At 40.9% G+C, this 21119-nt stretch overlaps 1 protein-coding gene across 1 annotated transcript in view; it reads right to left on the reverse strand.

Annotated features, from left to right (window-relative positions):
- Positions 1–19165, reverse strand: part of RAD23B (RAD23 homolog B, nucleotide excision repair protein) — a 48903-nt gene extending 29738 nt beyond the window's left edge. Inside the window, exon 1 of the mRNA XM_054584564.1 lies at positions 18720–19165. Coding sequence (XP_054440539.1) covers positions 18720–18785 — 66 coding nt within the window. The 5' untranslated portion in view covers positions 18786–19165. The remainder of the gene's footprint in view (positions 1–18719) is intronic.
- Positions 19166–21119: the final 1954 nt, after the last annotated feature.

Below are 21119 nucleotides of genomic sequence, written 5' to 3' on the forward strand. Positions count from 1 at the left end.
CCACAGTAAGAAAGTAAAGGAAAGGTCTAAGAAATAAAATGGTCCCATCTACAATTAAAGTTAAATATGAAATATATAAGGCAAATAATTCACTGTAAAAGTGGGTAATATTTCATTATAATCATCTAAGGGGGCTTTATAAAGACCAATTCAAAGTATAACTTCTGAGGGAAGGGTCTGGACGTCTTATTTTTTTTTAATCTTTACTATAGGTGGTTCCAAAGTTCAAGGCTGAGAATCACTGTACTACTTAAATGACCTTAAACAAGCAGCTCAGTTTCTCTCAGCATCTAGAAAGTAAGAGGGACTGGAATACAGCAGATGATCTTTATGGTCTCTTCTGAGTCCTCAAATTACATAACAACAGCCCCATAACAAATAACAAGTCTGTCCATTTCTGAAACTACCTGATCATAAAGCAAGGTGCCCTAAGAATTAAAAGGCAAAAAAAAAGAAACTAGTTTCATAACCTTAAAGGAGTAAGAAACAAGGGGGAAAATGCTATTTCCTTCAATTTCCCAGAATACTTTTAAAAACTGTCTAATTTGATAGTTCTGAGCTTTAGGTGAAAAATGTCTGCTAGGGATACAAAGAGAAGGTTCTTTTGGACAATTAAAAAACTATGGTATAATCTTCCAAAATAAAAAGACAGTTATGTTTGTATGACTTCAAGTACATTAAGACACAAATTCACAGAATCCTAAAAACTTGGACAAATGGAATTATCACTCATTCGATTTTATAGACGAGGAAACAAACAGAAGTTAAATATCCTTGCCAAATCGCATTGCTACTGTGTAGGAGCTGAAACCCCAAACCAGTTCTTCTGACTCCAAGCTTTGAAGCACAGTATTTTGCAAATGCTGTATAAATCACCCTTGCTACACTGATCTTCCTGAAATGGGTCAGTAGCATCACTGCTATTCTTATGTTCCCCTGAGTAGAAATTCATCAGAAGTCTCTTGCCCCGGCTGGTGTGGCTCAACGGATTGAGTGTCAGCCCGCAAACCAAAGGAGTTTGAATCCCGGTCAGGCACATGCCTGGGTTGTGGGTCAGGTCCCCGGCTGGAGGAATGCAAGAGGCAACCAGTCTTTGTTTCTCTCCCTCTCTTTCTCCCTCCCTTCCTCTCTCTCTATAAATAAATAAATAAATAAATAAATAAATAAATAAATAAAGCCTTTTTTTTTTTTTTAAACCCTCTCAGCTCACTATTTTCTTCTGTTCCAAATTTCAAAGGTAAAACTAACTCAAGTGACAATTTTATCAAAAAGCACTCAGGAAATCTGATTTCAGTATCAGTAAACTGTGAACATAAATTCCATAGTAACATCCAGTATACTGTTCTTCTATTACATGGTAAACTCTACGCTAGGTGTGGTTCAGAATAAAAGTACAAGAGTCCACAACTTGTTTAACAACTCCATGGTCAGCCCTGCTTTAAATAACATTTAAGCTGAGAGTTCTGACTAGCTATACATTCAGTGGAAAATAAGAGATATTGGGTTGGCCAAAAAGTCCATTACTTTTTTTTCAATAAAAGAAACATTTTTTACTTTCACCGATAACTATTGATTTGGATATTTTGAGTGTGTCAACTATCTCCTGCTACCTACTTCTACTGGGAAGAGAGGCCAGGGGTGCTGCTACACACCCTCCAACGCATAAGACGGTCCCACAGCAAAGAATTATTTGGCCTAAATATCAAAAGTATCAAGAAACTTCGCAACCACTTTTGACACGTTCCATCAGTCACAGCACCTTCTCCATACACTGTACAAATGCTTTTCTGCATTTCAGTTGCATTTTTACCTTTCTTGAATAATAAAGCACAACACTGAAAACGTTGCATATTTTCTTCTATCTTCGATATTAAAATGGCTGCACAAAAATTCACCAATTTTGGTAAGTTTTTTTAATATGTACACTTGTATGACAGCAGTTACAATATAATCTAACAACATTGTTTCAAATGAAGTTAAAGACAACTAAGCCCCTCCTACAGGAAAAAACAAATGTAACGGTTTTTGGCCAACCCAGTACTATCTAAATTTCTGAGATGAAGTGACCTTTAAAGGCCATCTAGTCAAACCCCCTGTATTGCCATCAGATGCTAAGGCCTACAGCAGAGATTCTCAAGGTGTGGTACAGGGAGCCCTCTGAAGGTTCATACGACCCTATCAGATGGTCTGCAAGGTCGAAAAAATTATTTGCCTCTTCTCACTCTCATTTTCTCATATGTACACAGTTAAGTTTTCCAGAGCCTACAAAGTATGTCATATCACAAAAAACTAAATACAGAGGCAGACAAGAATCCACCTATCTTCTATTAGGCAAACAGTAAGAGAAATTTGCAAAAGAGGAAAAACAATGTCAATTTTCTCACTGCCTTTTGTTGTTTTGGAACATAATTCATTCAAAAAATACATTAATTACAACATGTAGTAGGCTTGTAATTTTTAAATGAATATGTTAAAAATTTGTTTTAGAATAGCCATGGGGATGTACAGTATAGGAAATGGAGTAGCCAAAGAACATTATGTGCATGACCCAGGAACATGTACAATGGTGTGGGAACAATGGCCTGAGAAAGTAGTGGGTGCTGGGTGGAGGGGGACAAGGGGGAAAAAACTGGGACAACTGTAATAGCAAAATCAATTGAAAAGTAATTTTAAAAACTTGTTTTAATTTTGAATATACTGAATATCAATAAATAAGCACATAGACAAAAGCTATTTAAGTCCTCAATAATTTTTAAGTATAAAGGGATAGTAAAAAACCCAAACCCCCCCCCAAAACCCAAGTTGGCTGGTGTGGCTCAGTGGATTAAGCACCATAAACCAAAAGGTTATGGGTTCAATTCCCAGTTAAGGCACATGCTCAGGCCAGGCCCCTGGGGGTGTGCGAGAGGCAACCAATCGATACTTCTCTCACACATCGATGTTTCTCTCCCTCCCTTCCCTTCTCTCTGAAAATAAATAAAATCTTTAAAAAGAATATGGGGGATAAAAACAAACAAGTTTGAGAAGTGCTATCTTACATGCTAACTGACTTGCCCAAACTCAACTAAGTGGTGGCACAGCTTGGTTAAAGCACTGTGGTGAATGACAAATTTCTTTCCACATTTTTTTGAGAAAGGAAGAAGTGATGCAATATTTGCAACTGTGACTGCTTGGTAAAAATCATGAATTACAGACCCACATGTCACTATGTGTCACTATGAATAAATCCAGTTCTCAGAACAGTACAGCACATGGTGTTTTAGCACACAGTTGGTGCTCAGTTATCAACTGCTTGAAAAAGAAAATAAAAAAGAAATACATGACACAAAAATAAAGAAATAAGCAGGAATCTCATCCTTTGACAGGTCAGGGTGAGTAGGCAACTATTGCAGATTTAATTGATATACATAATTTCTATCCAGTAGAAGTTATATTTTTATTTCTAGCACCTATATAGAATATATTTTACCAGTTTAGGCCACAAAGGCTATTTCGCTATTTTCAAAAGCCTAAATAAGTAATGGCTGCTCTCTAGCTTTGTATATAAAAAAGGATGGAGTGGGGAGCACTTGCCCATATGAATTAGAGTAGGACAAAAGGCAACAGAACACCTCTAACCAAGTAACAATGGCCTCAAAGAAGGAAAAATGTTCTTAAAGAATATTAAGAACCTAACTAAAACTCTATGTGATTTGGCTAAAAAAGTAATCAGACTAACACTAAAAATGTTTATTATTAAACAAAGAAGAAAAATTAATAAACTAAGCACACAACTCAAATAGAAATAACAGGACAAATATCAAAAGGAAAAATGCAAATCAAAAAATTAATTAAGGAGAGTAAAACGGTAGAACATGGTTCTTGTGGCAACAGAAAAACTGATATATGACCAGGGCAGGCAATTCACAATGACAGAGTCAAAAAGAAAAGTTCAATTGTCTTCAGTAACCAAAAGCACAGATTTTCATGTCAGACATCCTTAGTTCAATAGACTGCTATACAATGAAAGGCTGTCCTGTATACAGTTCTTGGTATTAAGTGTGAGGAGATACATTCTGAAATGTAACAAATGATAAATGTTTTGAGGGCAATACGCCAAAATTCCTGAACTTTTTTTGAGGAGGGCGATTTGACCCAGTATCATCGCTTCAGGTAATATACCAGTATCACTTCAGCTAATATATCAAAGAAAATAACTGAACTAGACTTTGGAACCAGGTTCGCGGACCTGTCTCAAAATTCTGGCATCGTTCCTTAACCTCAACACAATGATCTTCGCTTCTAATCTACTTAAGTGGCCAGGTACTCATAGGACACAAGCTGAATCTTTTTATCCCAACAGTGCTCCATCTTTGAAATTTTAAGTACCAATGCCATATTCCTACCAACTCTCTGAGCAACTGTTCATTATACCTGGTCTTGCACCTGTTATTAAGACTTTGGTCCCTAGATCCTCTACTTTCATTTCATTACTGGCAGCTTAGACAACAATGCCACTACTTCTATCACTTTCTTCCCAATACGACAGACTTTCTTGTTTTTCTGCTACTCCTGTCAAGCTAAATTTCACATTTGGATTGATGCAATTAAATCATCAGTACTCAACATAAAATTCTCTCAATCGCTCTGTGGTATCACTCTTCTACTTCACTTAGCTAACAAATTTCACCATTAACTACCTAATTGACTTCCCACCCACATTTATATCCAGAATTCTAAATGCTATTGGAGCAAGGAAACAATATCCTGCATCCGCCTGTTTTCCTGATAAGCCCTCTCCTTCATTCTCCAAGTGGGTATTTCAAACCTGGACTCTTCTCTAAATCTGATTCCCAACCCTAACCCCCCATGACCATTTCTGCTTCACTCAAAACACAGAAGACATCAGAGGAACTCACCCTCAACTTTCTGCCACCAAAATGACACCATTTGTTGTTGTTGTTGTTGTTGTTTTTTGCATCCAGATCATCCTAATCTCCTTCCCACCCACAAAGTGAAGAGGTATTCCTTTCATTTAAACTTAACTCTTTCCTGTCCCCAGGTTCTCCCTCCTGTATTCTCTAGTACCTTGCTAGGGTCCTATTTCCTACCCTCCCCCTCAGCTTATTTTCAACATCTCCCTCAAAGCCAGTTCATTTTCATTTACATTTAAACAGGTCTAATTCTCTATCTTCTTTAAAAAACAAAACATCCCTTGGCTGGTGTGGCCCAGTGGATTGACTACCAGCTTGCGAACCAAAGGGCTGCAGGCCAGGTCCCCAGAAGGGGGTGCATGAGACACAACCACACATTGGTATTTCTCTCCCTCTCTTCCTCCCTTCCCTTCTCTCTAAAAATAAATAAAATCTTTAAAACAACAACAACAACAAAACCCACAACCCCTTACTCCCGCTAGCTACTCTCCTTCTCTTAGTCTCAAGCGTTTTTCAAAAACTACACATTATCTTCACTTACTGGTTATCCCACACCTATTACTCAAGCGTGCAATACAGTGCTGATAAAACAGATGCATGGACTTTGCTCTCACTTTGCTGCTTACTTTCTCCAGTAGTGCCTACTCCCACAATTCCATTCAAACCGCAGGATCACTGATTTCAGCAACATCATAACCAGACGTTTCTTAGTCCTTCCCTACTTTACTTAACCTGTCACATTTGACAGTACTGTTCTGTCTCCTTTCCAAACTATCTTCCTTCTGCTTCCATAATGTCATACTCCTCTGGTTTTCCTCCTATCTCCCTGTTCACTCCTTTGTGAAATCTTCCTTACCTAACCCTTTAAGGCTGCCATTTCTCCTCTTCCAGGATAGGAAAACTACTGTTAGTTTTAATAACCATCCAGACGTCATCTGTATTTCTAGCCCAGTTCTCTACTAACCTTCTTCAGTAATGCATACCTAAAATCTCTACTGGACACCTTTAGTAGATGTCTTATAGGCAACTCAACCTTCATGTATTTGTTGAAGGATGACTTCTAGAGCACTTTGCCTAAATCTTCCCTAACCCAATCAAACTGAGCGCACTTTACAAGAGCTTATAAAGGCCTTTCTAGATGTGACAAAGGAGCAGGCAGCAACTGTGCACAAGGATTCTCTTGGAAGGTCATGGCCAGCAAAGCATGCAGTTATGACTCCTGTAACTGCTGAGCCCTGTATCGATGCTCCTGTTCCAGTAAGTCATGTAAATACCCAGGGCTAATTTATCCAAGGTTAACAAACCTGCAGGGACTAAACTTTCATTCTGCTACTATTTCCTCCTAAGGAATGAGAGTTTATCACTAATCCAACTAGAGACAAAAGCATGGTTAACACTCAAGAAATCAAACATTTTTCTAGCCAAGACACACACTTCTCTTATGAAACTGTGCACTTTGAAAGACAAGCATGCCTGGCTATCCCATATTAAATAGTTGGTATGACTTTTATTTTTCCCCCCCAAAAGTAGATAACCGTAAAAATCCAGGCATACTTTATTTTAATGTGCTTCACTTTACTGGGCTTCTTCACAGATGTTGCATTTTTTTAATGAACTGAAGGCAAGATCCCCACCCCCACCAGCAAAAATATTACAGCTCAGTTTATTCTGATGCTCACTTTGTTGTGGTGGTCTGCAATCGAACCTGCAGTGTCTCTGATGTATGCCTGTAGTCTATTTAAAAATGCCAATGCAAAAGGTGATGGCTATCCCTTTGAACCTACTCCCCTGTGAGGTGCTTTTCTCTTGCTTCCCTCATATTCCTCCCATCAAATCATTTATCTAGTGGTTCCAATTTATCATCGATTTCCCAATTTGAACACTACATTGCATCCCATGGCACTACCCTAGTTTAGGCCAACAACCATTAAAAGTAGTCATTTTAACAAATTTAAGCTGTACGGTTCAGATATCAAAATAGTATCTTATAAGTTATATCCTGCTCATAGTAATATGTTTTGCATGTCAGTCTTCTTACATAGCACTTCTGCATAAGATTTCTAAGACTAATGTTATTGATTAGGTCAACAACTGAATTTTTCTGATAACTCACCCTCCTCAACGTTACAGTATATTTTCCTTATTACTGTTGTACTATGTTGTTCCTTATTACTGTTATATCTATACACATGAAAAAGAATTATGCAAACTGCCCTGAAATATCATGGCTAAATGATTAACAGCTCATAAGTCTACATACTCACCATATACCAGGCAGTATACAAAGAGATTCACAATACTTAACTCATTTAATCTGTCCTATATCTTTGTTTGAATCCCAACTAGTTACTCATATGGAAGTTGGTATTTGTAAACAAAAGCCGTTAATATTTGTGAGCACTGATGCCGGCATTCCTTGGGCAATCTGCCAGCCTTTGATCCAATAATTCCCTATCTAGAAAACTGCTGAAGAGATGCTCACACAAGTACTTCAAGATACGTGAACAAAATATGTGCACTACACTTTTGCAGGTAACATTGAAAATAACAGTAATATCCATCAATGGAGAAGTGATAAAATGCATTATTGCACATGCATTCATTTGCATACAAGAATGATGATTATATAAGGTCACAATATGAGGCACATACGAATGAAAAATTAAATATTTGCAGTCATCTTTAAAAGACAAAAGCTAGTGGCTAAACAATTTATTTTTCAAAACCAAATATAATGTAGGTATAAAAACTTGACTAGTTTCATAGAGTCCAGTAGTTACTTAGACCAGTGGCCCAAAGCCTAACAATTTTTACTTTATTTACTATAACAAACCTGACTTATTTTAAAATTTAAAAATTTAAGAGAAAACTTAGAGCTTAAAAGAGGGGGAAAAAAAAAGAACAGGGTGACTGCCGGTCAAGATGGCAGCATAGGCAGACAAGGCTCATCTCTTCATACAACCACATCAAAATTACAACTAAAATATAGAACCATCACTCAGAACTGTCAGAAATTAAGTCTGACAAGTACAGATTTAAAGAAACCACATCCATCCAGACTGGTAGGAGGAGCGCCGGCATGGAACAGGCTGGTCCCAACCCACGTGTGGTAGATAAAAATTTGGCAAGAATATCTCAGGGAGTCCTAGAGCCACACCAACCCCTCGACCCAGGGTTCAAGTGCCAGGAAGATAAGTTCTCAGCACCTTCTGGCTGAAAAACTGGCAGGGACTGAGTCAGTGGAAGAAGCTTCTGGAGCCCCAAACAGTGCCAGTGCATACAGGGACTCATCTACTCAGACCCTCCCTTTGAGCTCCAACACTGGGGTGGCAGCATGAAGGGCACCAGTAACATACTGGCAGAGGCTGAAGTGTCTGGCATCGCAGTGCACAGAGGCCATTGTCCCTTTTCTGAGCCCTCCCCCAGCCGATCCATGGAGCCTGGATGCTGGTGTAGTATCTGAGACTCCATCAACCTACTTGACACAGTTTGCCTCGCCTTGGAGACCCCCAGAGACTCAATCCCACCCAACTAACGGGCCCACCCAATCTGCTTTTCCATATGAATGGCTCGTCTTGGCTCATGCTGGACAACTTCCTAAATCCTCTCAAACACTAGCAGCAGTCAGACTAGATTCACAGCTGGGCTTCCCCAGGAATCTCTAAGCCTAGCGTAAGTAGTAGCCATCTTAGATCGTTTTATAGCTTAGGCAGGGTGGCTCCAGGCAAAAACAGGTGGGGGCTGACCTTGGCCTGTACTACCCAACAAATCCCAGGGCCAGTGCACACAATGGACAGCTACGGACCACATCAGAGCACCACCATCCTGCCCTTGCACAGCTGATCCTCCATGGAAGGCGGAGGTTGGTGGTCACTGGTGACACCCAATCCCTGCAGCTGAATGGTCTGAGGAAATCCCTCCCATCGATCTGCCAACAGCAACCAAAACTCAACTACAAGAGGAGGGTGTACTCAGCCTACAAGAAGGGCGCACTCTGAGTACCCAGTTTCAGTGATAGGGGAAGCTGTGCCAGTGGACCATACAGGACACCTACTATAAGGCCACTACCAAGACAGAGTCAAAGCAGCTCTACCTAATACATAGAAACACACAGGAAGTTTCTTCATTGGCCCGAAATCAAGAACGAAGAAACATGGCCCAAATCAAAGAACAAATCAAACCTCCTGGAAAAAAAGCTAAACGAAATGGAGATAAGCAATCTTTCAGATGCAGAGTTCAAATTACTGTTTATAAGGATGCTAAAGGAACTTAGTGTGGACCTCAACAGCATAAAAAAGATCCAGTAAGAAATGAAGGATATGCTAATTAAAATAAAGAACAATTTACAGGGAAACAGCAGTAGAGTGGATGAAGCTGAAAATCAAATCAATGATTTGGAACATAAGGGACCAAAAAACAATCAGAACAAGGAAAAAAAATTAAAAAAATAATGAGGATAGTATAAGCAGTCTCTGGGACAACATCAAGCATTCCCATATTTGCACCAGAGGGGTGCCAGAAAGAGAGGGGAAGAAACTGGAACTCTATTTGAAAAAAAATTAAATAAAGCTTCCCTAATTTGGTAAAGAAAATAGACATGCAAGTCCAGGAAGCACAGAGTTCCAGACAGTATGGATGCAAAGAGACCCACTCCAAAACGCATCAAAATTAAAATGCCAAAGGTTAAAGATAAAGAGATAATCTTATAAGCAGCAAGATAAAACTTAGTTGCCTACAGGGGAGTTCCCATAAGACTGTCAGCCGATTTCTCAAAAGAACTTTGCAGGCTAGAAGGGACTGTCATGAAATACTCAAAGTCATGAAAAAGCAGGGACCTACGGCCAAGATTGCTCTACTCAGCAAAGCTATCATTTAGAATCGAAGGACAGATAAAGAGCTTCCCAGACAAGAAAAAACTAAAGGTCATCATCATCAAACCATTATTATGGTAAATGTTAAAGTTATTTAAGAAAAAGATCAAAACTATGAACAGTAAAATGACAAAAAAAAATACCTATCAATAATTGAACCTAAAAAACAAACTAAGCAAATAAGAACAGAGACAGAACCATGGATGCAGTGTTTTGATGGTTGCCTGTGGGGTGGGGGTGGAGGAATGGGTGAAGAGGTCAGTGGATTGAGAAGTACAAACAGGTAGTTAAAGAATAGCCTTGGGGATGTACACCCCCCCCCCCCAGTATAGGAAACGGAGTAACAGTATAGGAAACGGAGTAACCAAAGACCTTATAGGCATGACCCATGGACATGAACAGTGGTGGAGGAACTGCCTGAGGGAGTCAGGGTGCTCGGTGGAGGGGGCAAAGGGGGTAAAATCAGGACAACTGTAATAGCATAATTAATAAAAAAAAAAAAGGGGGGGGAAAAGATCTCATTGCACTCCCCCAACCATTGCTTACCTATATTAAATAACAATATACAATAACTTGGGAAGCAGATTTTACTGGGGGAGGGGGTCAGAGGCAGTGGTTTCAGTATTACATAGCCTAGCAAATTAAAAAAAAAAAAAAGCAATTAAAATTTGGCAATTAATCATTAGCAATAGGAAAGAGAGTCCCAAGCCTACTATGTTTACAAAAATATTTCATAGATTTACACTAAGAGCAAAGCCTTTTCTTTCCTTTTTGATTACTTGGGTGGTATCCTTCCATTTGAGAAACTGGCACAGGCACCAAACAGCATTCTCTGAATTCCGACCCCCAAAGTAGGTTCCTGCTAATTTTTAAAAATACATATTTTTTCTTTTTAAAAAAGATTTTATTTATTTTTAGAGAGGGGAATGGAGGAAGAAAGGGAGAAAAACATCAATGTGTTGTTGCCTATCAAGCACCCCACACTGGGGACCTGGCCCACAACCCAGGCATGTACCCTGACTGGGAATTGAACTAGCGACCCTTTGATTCACAAACTGGTGCTCAATCCACTGAGCCACACCAGCCAGGGCAGTTCCTGCTAATTTTTAAAATAGAACTGATTATAAGCTTGTTGACTTCAGTGCAAAACGAAAAATCTCCCCACCAGACTGAAGGAATAAAAGAACACAGCACAAGTGATATTTTTTTACTGAAACAATAACTGAGAGTATAATATTAATGTATAAATAGATAGTAAACGAAGGAATTAATTCTCAAATTAGAGTTATGGTCCCAAAATCTACTTTAAATGTACTATTCAGAATCCGTATCTCCCACAGAACCTATGGTATTTAGATTCCTAGGCCAAACCATTAGTGTCAATTTAATCTATTTTATTATAAATTATATTCCAATAGTTTGATTTCAACAAGATCAAAAGAGGCGCAGAGTTTGAAGACTGAGGAAGTAGAAAAGTAAGAACTCCCAAGAGACCTGTGACCTTTAAAGTTTTTATATAGGCAGAGAATGATCTAACGAACTACCAAAAAAACCTACTACCTAATCCAAACAGAAGTGTAGAGAGGAAAGGGAGGAGTGACAAATTTTTATGTACCTGTTCCTATGTATTAGTCATTTATAGCCAGTCTACTTCCGGTGCTAGAAAAGGTTTATATAATGCTTTAAAGGGTTTATAAAGTTCACTCAGTTATAAAATTAGCTCTTAGAGACACTACACAAGAAATTTATCCAAACTTATAGCAAACAGATGGTGTGCTGTCCTTCGGCAGGATTCACTGTGCAATAGCTGGCTTAAATATAGCACATTTGTTTCTAAAAGTGACAGGAAAATTTTACACATTATCCATCAAATAATCTCACAACTTTCAAGCCAAAAGAAGGTAGAACACTGCTCTTAAAAACTGTATGAAACTGCTGATTACAGTAAGTTGAGAGAATGAGAAGGATATCTCATTTACACAAACCTCTTCCTAGACAGGACAGTGAAAACATTAATCAATATGGAAAACTGGTGAAAGTAGAATTACTTTTAAAATTGCATAAATTTATTTCTAATTTCACAATTCACTAAAAATTTTCAGATCCATAATCTCACCTGATTATCACATCGGCTCTATGAAATAGGTAAATTATTATTATTACTGTACTTCCATTTTACCAATGAGAAAAAGAGACTTAAGTACTGTGCTCAAGGACCCATGAGAACTACAACGTGGGACGAAACTCTCTTCTAGTTTAGAAACAGTATGATATATGTGAAAGACAGCAAGATATAGAAAAACGGAAACAGACTCAAGAGCTGATCTTAAGCTTTGTTGTAAGGAAGAGGAGGGAAATGAGGTAGTGGCCAAAGAGGGATGTGGATGGTGAGGGGTACTTAGGATGGAGGAAATGTATGCACACTCTAGAAATGGAAAAGGCAATGATGCAGAAGAGAAAAGGAGAACTGATGGAGTGACGTCCTTCACGGATAACAGAATCGTATAGGATATAGCAGAAGGTAAAGGGGTTGGCCTTACACAGCACCATCCTCAACAGATAGCTATCCACCATAAAAGGGGGTTAGCAGGCAGGTAGCTCCGGTAGGCCCTTGTAAAAGTTGTCCCAATTGCTTCTCTAGTCTCTATAAAATATAAAATTTCAATAAAATATTAAATCTAGGGCCATCAGCTGAAAATAAGTAGAGATATGAAATTTGTGACTAGATCAGGGAAATGTATGACTATCAGGCAGACGAAGGGCCTAATGAAGGTTAATGTTCATAAATTTAAGTGAGACAGCTCAATGTGGCTATGTGTTCATCGTCCAGCTGCACAGGTGCAAGCAGAGGGTTCAATTTAATCACATTTGGGGTTTTCCAAGCAAGAACAATAGTGGGAGTGGGACCGTGTTGCCAAGCACTGTCACGGTTCGAAGCACTCTATATATATTATTTCAAACTCATAAAACCTTCAAAACCACCGAGTGAGGTTAGGACTTCTAGTTACTAGAAGTGGCAGGGCACTCATTTTACAGATGAGGAAACAGGCACATAACCAGGTAACTTGCCCAAGATACCAGAGCAAATGCTAGAGCCACAATCAAACCTCTGACAGCTTGGCTCAAGAGAGATGCTGTGCTGACCCACTGCCCATGGGGTGATTATAATTGTCCCCTGTTTGTAGCTGGGCAAGGGTGGAAGAAATAGAATTGGGGGGGGGGGGTGCCAGAGAAAAGAAGTATGGATAAAATGGATTACAGGTCTCATCAGAGTTGGAATCGGAGGGAAGGTCAAGTGAGATACCAAAAACAGATCAGTGGGGATGGGGAAAGAGCTACAGCTAATAGTAATGGGAAGTACCAGCTACTTATCAAAGGCCCTGAGGTAAAGCAGGAGGAAAGATCACTGGATCAAAAATTAAGGAACAGAAGGCCAGGGTGTGGGCAAAACTATCTTTCACTGATGTTAAAACTATCAAAACCAAGGCTGTGTGACCCCAGGCAAGTTGCTAATCATGCTGGTCTTCAGTTATTCTTTTTAAAACACATACTATTATATATTTTTCACAATTCTGGTGTGGGTACTTTTTTTAAACATCGACCACATGCTGTGAAGCTCAGAATTATTGTAGTAATTTCCACACATAGAAAGGCAGTGACACCAGGTAAAAAGGACAATGTGAAGGATAATTATCAATGTATGTGTGTAGGCACTATCTCCACTTCCTCATCTCCCACGCATTCCTCAATCTACTCAAATCGCTGCTGGCCTCACCACTCCATAGAGACTATTCATCAAGGTCAGATATGACCTGCAAGTTGCCAAAACCAAAAGTCATGTCTTGTTTTAAATCTTACTTTCTATTTTGTGACTATTAGACACATTTGACCTTTTCCTCCTCCATGAAACATTTTTTTTTTTTTTTGGATTCTTCCTACCTCAAAGGTTGCTCCTTGACTGACCTCATCACTACTCAACCTTCACGTTAGAGCATGCCAGGATTCAGCACTAGGCCCCATCCGAGCAACTTTCTCATCAAGGTTCCTCAATTCTAGTAGCACACATGCTAATTAAATACATACAATGAATACGTGAGGCCTTAAGGCTCAAAAGAGACTAGGCATTAAAAAAAAGACTACTGGATGACCTCATCTAAAGCCAACCATACTCATATATGCTGCCAACGCTCAGTCTCTATCTCTAGCCCAGACTTCTCTCTGGAATCAAATCTCCTCGTCATCCCCACGTGAATGCTTAATAGGCATTTTAAACTTAGGTCTTGGGTCCCCACCCCAACGCCCAAACCTACTCCTATTCCAGCCCTCCGAATCTCAGGAAAGGAACCTAAGGATTCATACAACTGATACAACCAAAATCTAGGTTTAATCTTTGATTTCTCAATTTTCCCCACTCCAACCCATCAAAAAATTCTCTCACCTCCACATTCCCAACTATCTCAAATCCACCCGCTCCTCTCCATATGCCCGCTTCTACTGCGCTTCCCGGGCCGAGGCCTCCACTGCTTGAGACTACTGTGCAGGGCCTCGCCTTGATCTCCCTGCTCTTGCTCATTCTACTACCATTCTCCATATAGTAGTCCAACTCTTAAAAATCATACCAAAAAAAATCATTTTTCTCCTCCGCTTAAAATCCCCCAAAGGCTTCCTATTCCACCCTGAAAACCCCCGGGTGATGACAGAGCCCCACAGGCTCCGGTCCCCAGCCTACCCTTCCAATCTCTAATCTGTGAGCACCGCCCCCTCTCCCCACCCCCACCCCGCACCCCCAGATCAGCAACAGGAGACTTACTGGTTTCCAAAACACTCTTTTAAAGGTCTTTCCCTACAGAAAATACTCTCCCCATTTCCGTGCTTATTATTATTCTGATCTCAGTTTTAAATGTCACCTTATTCAGAAAGGCTTCTTGTGACCAATTTAAAAGTAGCCATTCAGCACTATCACATTACCTCATCCTATTTCATAGCTCTTATATAATTATCAGGTTTTAAAAATTTGTTTTTTGACTAATTAATTCCACTATAATGTATGCACCATGACCACAGGACCTGACATTTAGTAAGTACTCAACAAATATTAAATAAATGAATCAACAGGCAAACATAAGGGGTCAATGACTTGACAGTTCACCAAAAGATTGTATTCAATTCATTCAAAAGATCTTTATTAAATGTCGATGGTGTGCCAGTATAGGAAGAGCAGAAGTCTGGCAGAAACCATATCAATAAGCCAAGAAACCTTAGTTTCATCTCTGCAATGTAGATTTTTAATACATTTACTACTTGATGTTGTAATAATGCAGGAAACACCTTAAGGCACCATCTCCAGCACCATTAAATTAAAATACAATACAGCACAATAGGAAAAATTCACTAATAAAAATGGCAGCAAATACCATATACAGAAAAAGTACTAAAGCAGTATTTTATATCATAATCAATATTATACAAATAGCATAGGGAGATATTTGCAGATTATTGTACACCACACTAACTATGCTATTAATAATTAATACTACTGTACCTTTACAATTCTCTCAGCAAAATCTTCCCATACACACACACACACACACACACACACACACACACACACACACAGCTTTGAGGTCACTCATACGAGTACAGTGATATAATTACATTTCAGCTTGTGTGTTTAAAGTGTCGTCCCAGCTGGGCTTTTTTTTTTTTTTGCTCCAGTTACTGAAAGCACACAACAGTGGCAAGAGTTAACAGACTGAAGGATTAAATCTGCATACACATACTCTTTCTTGTCATTTTCAGTGATACAATAAGATCTTCACTGTATTACAACAATTTTTTTAATCCACTTGTCCTCAATTAATGGATTTAAATAATGGCCAAAAAAAGACTTTAGATCTGAGCTTAAAAACTTTGTGCACTCCATTTCCCTCTAAATATCCATCACACCACCAATCTTTAGAATTTTTAAGAATTGTGTATGATTATCAGTCTACTAGACATTTCAGAATGCTTTATTACATAGCTTAAAATTCTCCACTTAATAAAGAATAGTCTTTCAAGCAATGGTTTCCCCATCCATCCTTCCCATTTTGTGTGTGTGTATCATTTGAATATTTTATGAGAAAATGCATTACTATTACAAATGAAAAAAGACTTTTGCAATGGTTCAAAATGGCTAGTGAGTGTTAAGAAAATTTTGTTAGTTAAAAGAAGGGGGAGGATTTTCAACATTCAGAAACTAAAGGAGATACAAACACCTTAAATCCTCCTGCTTTTTCCCCTTTGTATGACTTCAACTGTGTAGCCCCCTAAGCCGTGTAACTAGGCCAGTTCTAGGCTTCCAGAAGACCCATACCAGGTCCTTCAAGTTCCCGTACCCTCCAGTCTCGCCAAAGCTCAATGAACATTTACTTGTTCAACAAATGAATTGCTCCCATGATTCTTATCTCAGTTCTTTCTTTCACTCATTTTTGCACCTGCTCATCCCCCACAAGAAGTTTCTTTACTGGAAACTTCAAGTTACTTCATTTCCTCAGCTCATTCTAAGCAACTATCAAACAAGGACAAACCTTTGAGCAGCCAAAATAGAGGTCTCAAAGGCCAAAATCTGTTCACTCTCTGTGGCTCTCCCTACATGTCTCATTAAAATCCATTTCCTCCTTTATTTTAGATCTCTAATATCCTTGGTTACCTAGTTTTCACCACAGGTCAGAAACAGGATACTTAGTCTATATATAAACATAATCTTCATTATTTCTTTTCTTATTAAAGTTCTACACTTAAATTCTGTATTGAAAATATTTTTTAAAAACTATAAACTTAATATAGTTCTATCTTGAAAAACATTTCTGAAAATTAAATTCATTAAAATAAAATTGATTCATTTTAATGTAGATTTTCATATAGCACAGATTAAATGTTTTTCATTTCTTGCCCCAGCCTAACAGTGTTAATTTGTACATTTATACAAATAGCAAATTAAGGTTAAAAAGCCACTCTGTAACAATGAGCTTCCTGAAACTATATATTTATAATTCATGTAACTAATACATTGCCTTGGAAATAAACTGGGAAATAACAAATAGTTAAAAGTCTATACAAACATAACATTGGCTCTAGAGAGCTATACAAATCTTACAGAATATAAATATTTCAGTGGAGCTGAAAAAAGTCACTGAGTAACTTCAGTAAACTCACAGGTATTTAAAAAATCTTTTGTTTCATTAATTCTGAATATTATTAGCTGGTAAAGTTCCTGCAGCACCAACATTTAATACTACAAAGAACCAAAATCAAATAGACAATTATGAAAAGTTTTATCTGAAAACATTAAAGAGACAGCTGCATTTGAACTTCCATCCTCTAACTTATTAGTACACACTAAGCAGTAGGAATATTCATTAATCTGATTTCTGTTAGCAACATCAGTCGACAGGGTGTTGTCAATTACTTCTGAGGACACAAGTTTCTCATCTATAATCCATATTTTCTGCAATTTTAAGAATTTAATCACACAGCATACTTCTACACATATCTTGAAATAAAATCATTTTGTGCCACAATTCCAAAAAGGTTGGGAACAGTTTCTTAAATGATAAAAGATGTATAAAACTTTACATTAAATGAGACAGATGAAATACACTACTGTATCTTCGCTCAAAGGTATCCACTGATTAATAATCACTTCCATTTAGTGGCCACCAATCAAATACCATCTAATTTTCTCATCTCTACAAGTTAGGTACATAATAAATAAAAATAAGTACAAAGCCACAAAGAAACTCAAACCCATTTAATTAACACTAAGAATAGAATCAACTTTGTTTTTTTTTTAATACAGACGGGCAAAACGTTGCTCGTTTACACTTAGCATTATGACAATCTCAACGGTATAGACGATGACAATTCCACAACATATGCAGTAAATTTATGCTCATGGCATTTTTAGATTTTTGGCGTAAAGTTGTACTGACTTCAACATAGTGGCTCTTTTTGCAGTCACACATGCAGAAGATGGCATAAGAATTTACCATGTGGACTTTCAGAAGTGTTCAAAGGTTTAACTGCATAACAGTCAAAGTTTTTATTTTCGTTTTTCTCCCATGAAGTGCTATTACTGGGGTGTGGGAGGGGGAGAATGCAGGGTTCCAACTTCTACAATTCCAAGACTTTTAACACCGAGGACCTGGAAGGGCTCTAAAGCAAAAATCTTCGCCACAAAGAGCAATCTACTTATAGCTGTGGGTTCGGTGGCGGGAGAACTGCAGCCAACATATATATATATAGACAAATAAAAGGATTATCAATTCTGAAAGGGTACAGGGCACAGAATTCACTTTCCCCACGCCTCTCCTCCCATCCTGCGGTGGACGGAACCTGACACCCTTTTTAAAAAGGCTCTTTCTCTTCCAGTTTAGCGCCTAACCAGGTCCACGCAGAGGTAGTGGCGACGCCTACATCTCCCTCCTCCACCTATGCACCCAACACCAGAGTGCCCGGGTACACCGCAAAAAAGCCCTGACCGCCCCCCCACGCTTTGGCCCCGAAAAGCAGAGCTCCTAGGACAAGGCCTCCAGTACCCCGCGTGCGTGCGTGCGCTCGCTCCACGCCATCTGCCACCAAGCCTTCAGCGTCCGGTCACTGCTTCCCCTTACTCCTGCCACAAAGCCTGTGACCAACTCCGAGGGGTCGAGTCGGCCGCACACCACCGGGGCAGGGACCTCCGGCCCTGCCGGCAGGCCTCATCCAGCGCCCGGGGCCCGAGACCCAAGCACGCCGCGCTCTCCCAAGTGCACCCGGGGCTCTCCCCGCTCAGGGAACCGCCGGGCCCTGCTCAGCGCTGAGCCGGGGATCCCGCGCACTGCCGCGCCGACCCCCGCCCAGGCCCGGCGGCCCGTGCGCGTCCGCCCCTTCCCCCGCTCCCCGCCGCTCGCACCGTCTCGTCCGGGTCGATGTCGATCTTAAAGGTCTGCTGCTGCAGAGTCTTCAGGGTGACCTGCATGGTGCCGCCGCTCCGCTCCGCTGCCGGGCCTGCTCCGGGTGCTGGCCGCTGGGCGGGGTCTGTGGCCTGGCGGGGCCCCGGGGTCGCCCGCGCTCCTCGTGCTCTCGGGAGGAAGGCGGTGGGGGTGGGGGTTTGTCACATTCGCCCCGCGGATCGGCCTCTCCCCCAGCCGTGGCCTCGGGCCGCGTCGCTGCCTCCGCGACTGCGGCCTTTCCCGCGAGCTCGAGCCGCCGTGCTTCGTCAAGTTCCTGGCGCCAACCACTGAGTCTGAAGGAGGTTCGAGAAGCCCTTGGAAACAAGCAGAGAATCCGCTAGCTCACCACAAGCCGGTGGCCGCCATCATCGTGACTCGCCGAGACGCACCCCCTCCCCCATCCGAAAAACCTGGGGGATGGGGCTGGGCGGGCAAAACGCGCAGGCGTAAATTGCGGCGAGCCTGTGCGCAGGCGCGACTAAGAACTCCGCCCCGGAATTGGGACCCGGTGATGGCGGCTCTGGAATGTCCTCGGCCTGGACCTGGTGTGCGCAGGCGCAGTCCGCGTGTCTAGTGGGCTTTTGGGGCTGCCTGGTTGCGTCTGCACCCCTGGGTGTTCTCCCGCCTGCCGTCGCTCCGCCTACGTCCAGACTCCGCCCGGCTGCCCCGGCTCGGATTGCGCAATCCGTAGCAGGGGAAACGCTACGTGGAGACCGGATTCAGTGGATTCTGAGCTCGGGAGCTGGGGAGCTAGAGGGTGGTAGGTCGGGGCCGAGCTTAAGTGAAGGATCGTGGTCACCACAGTAATGAGCCGGCGCATATGGAACGCTTGTTGCGTAGCTGAGCCTTTGTTGTGGCGACTGGTTCTTTAGCCTTGGAAGCAAAGACTCTAGCGCCCAGATTGCCTATGTGGACCTTGAGCCTAAATAGAAGGAGGAGTCAAGTTATATCACTCCTTTGCGGAGAACTGTTCAGTAGCTCCTTAGCTCACCCAGAGTAAAAGTCAGAATTGTTGAACTGCGTGCATAGCCCTTGCCTCTCGCCTCGTCTTAACTCTCCCCCTTGCTCTGGGTGGTGGTGGTGGTGGTGGTGGTGGAGGTGGAGGTGGATACTAAACATATGCTCCCTCCTGGATTTGCACTCGTTCTCGCTCGCAAGAGCTCTGTCACCGGACACCTGCGTGGCTCGCTGTCTCGCCTCCTTGAAATCTTTGCTCAGTAGTCACCTCAGCGAGGTCTAACTTGGATCCCTGACTTAATGCCGCAACTACCATAGGTCCGTTATCCTGCTGAGAATTACCTTATAATGTACATCTTTTTTAAAAAGTGTTTTTCATCTTGTTCCTTTCTCTATACCCCAGACTGAAACTGTGCGAAGGCGAGGATATTGTTTTGTTAACCGTGTTCCCCCAGCATGAAGAAATATGCCTGGCACAGAGCAAACACACAGATGTTTGTGGAATGGGTGAATGGGCTTCCGGTTCCTCATTAGCAAGATGAGACTACTAGCCGCATTCAACTCTATTGATTATTGGCGCGGGGTGGGAGGGGGTTGAGTAATGTATGTTAAATCTTAAAATCTTAGTACAAGGAACATAATAAGCAGTCCATACGTAGTTAGCTATTAATAGTATGTCCATTGACAGGTAAGAAAACTGAAGTATAGACATACTGAGTAATGTCCCTGGAGACACCTTCCTGGTAAGTGGTTGATGCCAACCACTGATTAGGACCCAAACAGAATGGCTCCAGGGCCTTTGCTCCTAGGTGCTTGGCTATTCTGTCTCTTAATAGGACACATTAAGGTACTCCCTTTGGCACTTTTGACTTTAAGTGGTTCAGGTGAAAAGCAAAGTTAAAATTAAACCACTAGCTGTGAGACCAGTTGCAAAGTATTTTTGTGGGACAGTGTCCTCACTGATACAATGTCACTGCTTGGTGTTCCATGAATACTAGGGGTTCAGATATTCTGTGGAACTTTCCTTGACCAGCCTCCCTCTTCACTAACCAGGTGTTTCCCCTTCACAGCAAGTATCTTCTCCTTGTAATTCAATATCTGACCCTCTGCCTTCCATTTTTTGGTGTCTCTGCCATGAGTCACTAGGTGATCTCATCCTTGCTTTGAAATGCCTCCAGCCTGGACCTTTCCTTTTAGCTATAGATAGGATTAGCCAATTGCCTGTGCTATATCTTCACTTGAAATATAGCAAGCCTCTGAAACTTAACTCAGCCAGACTCATTAATTTCCTGTAATAGTTCATGGTACCCCCATCTTACCCAGATGGTAGGACCAAAAATCTAGTCATCATCCCTGATAGGTCTTCTTCCTCCCTTCTTCCCCTTCAACCACCACATCTAATC

This window comes from Pteronotus mesoamericanus, unplaced genomic scaffold, assembly GCF_021234165.1.
Source record: "Pteronotus mesoamericanus isolate MK-2021 breed Mesoamerican mustached bat unplaced genomic scaffold, CSHL_Meso_final contig_78, whole genome shotgun sequence".
Lineage (NCBI taxonomy): Eukaryota > Metazoa > Chordata > Mammalia > Chiroptera > Mormoopidae > Pteronotus > Pteronotus mesoamericanus.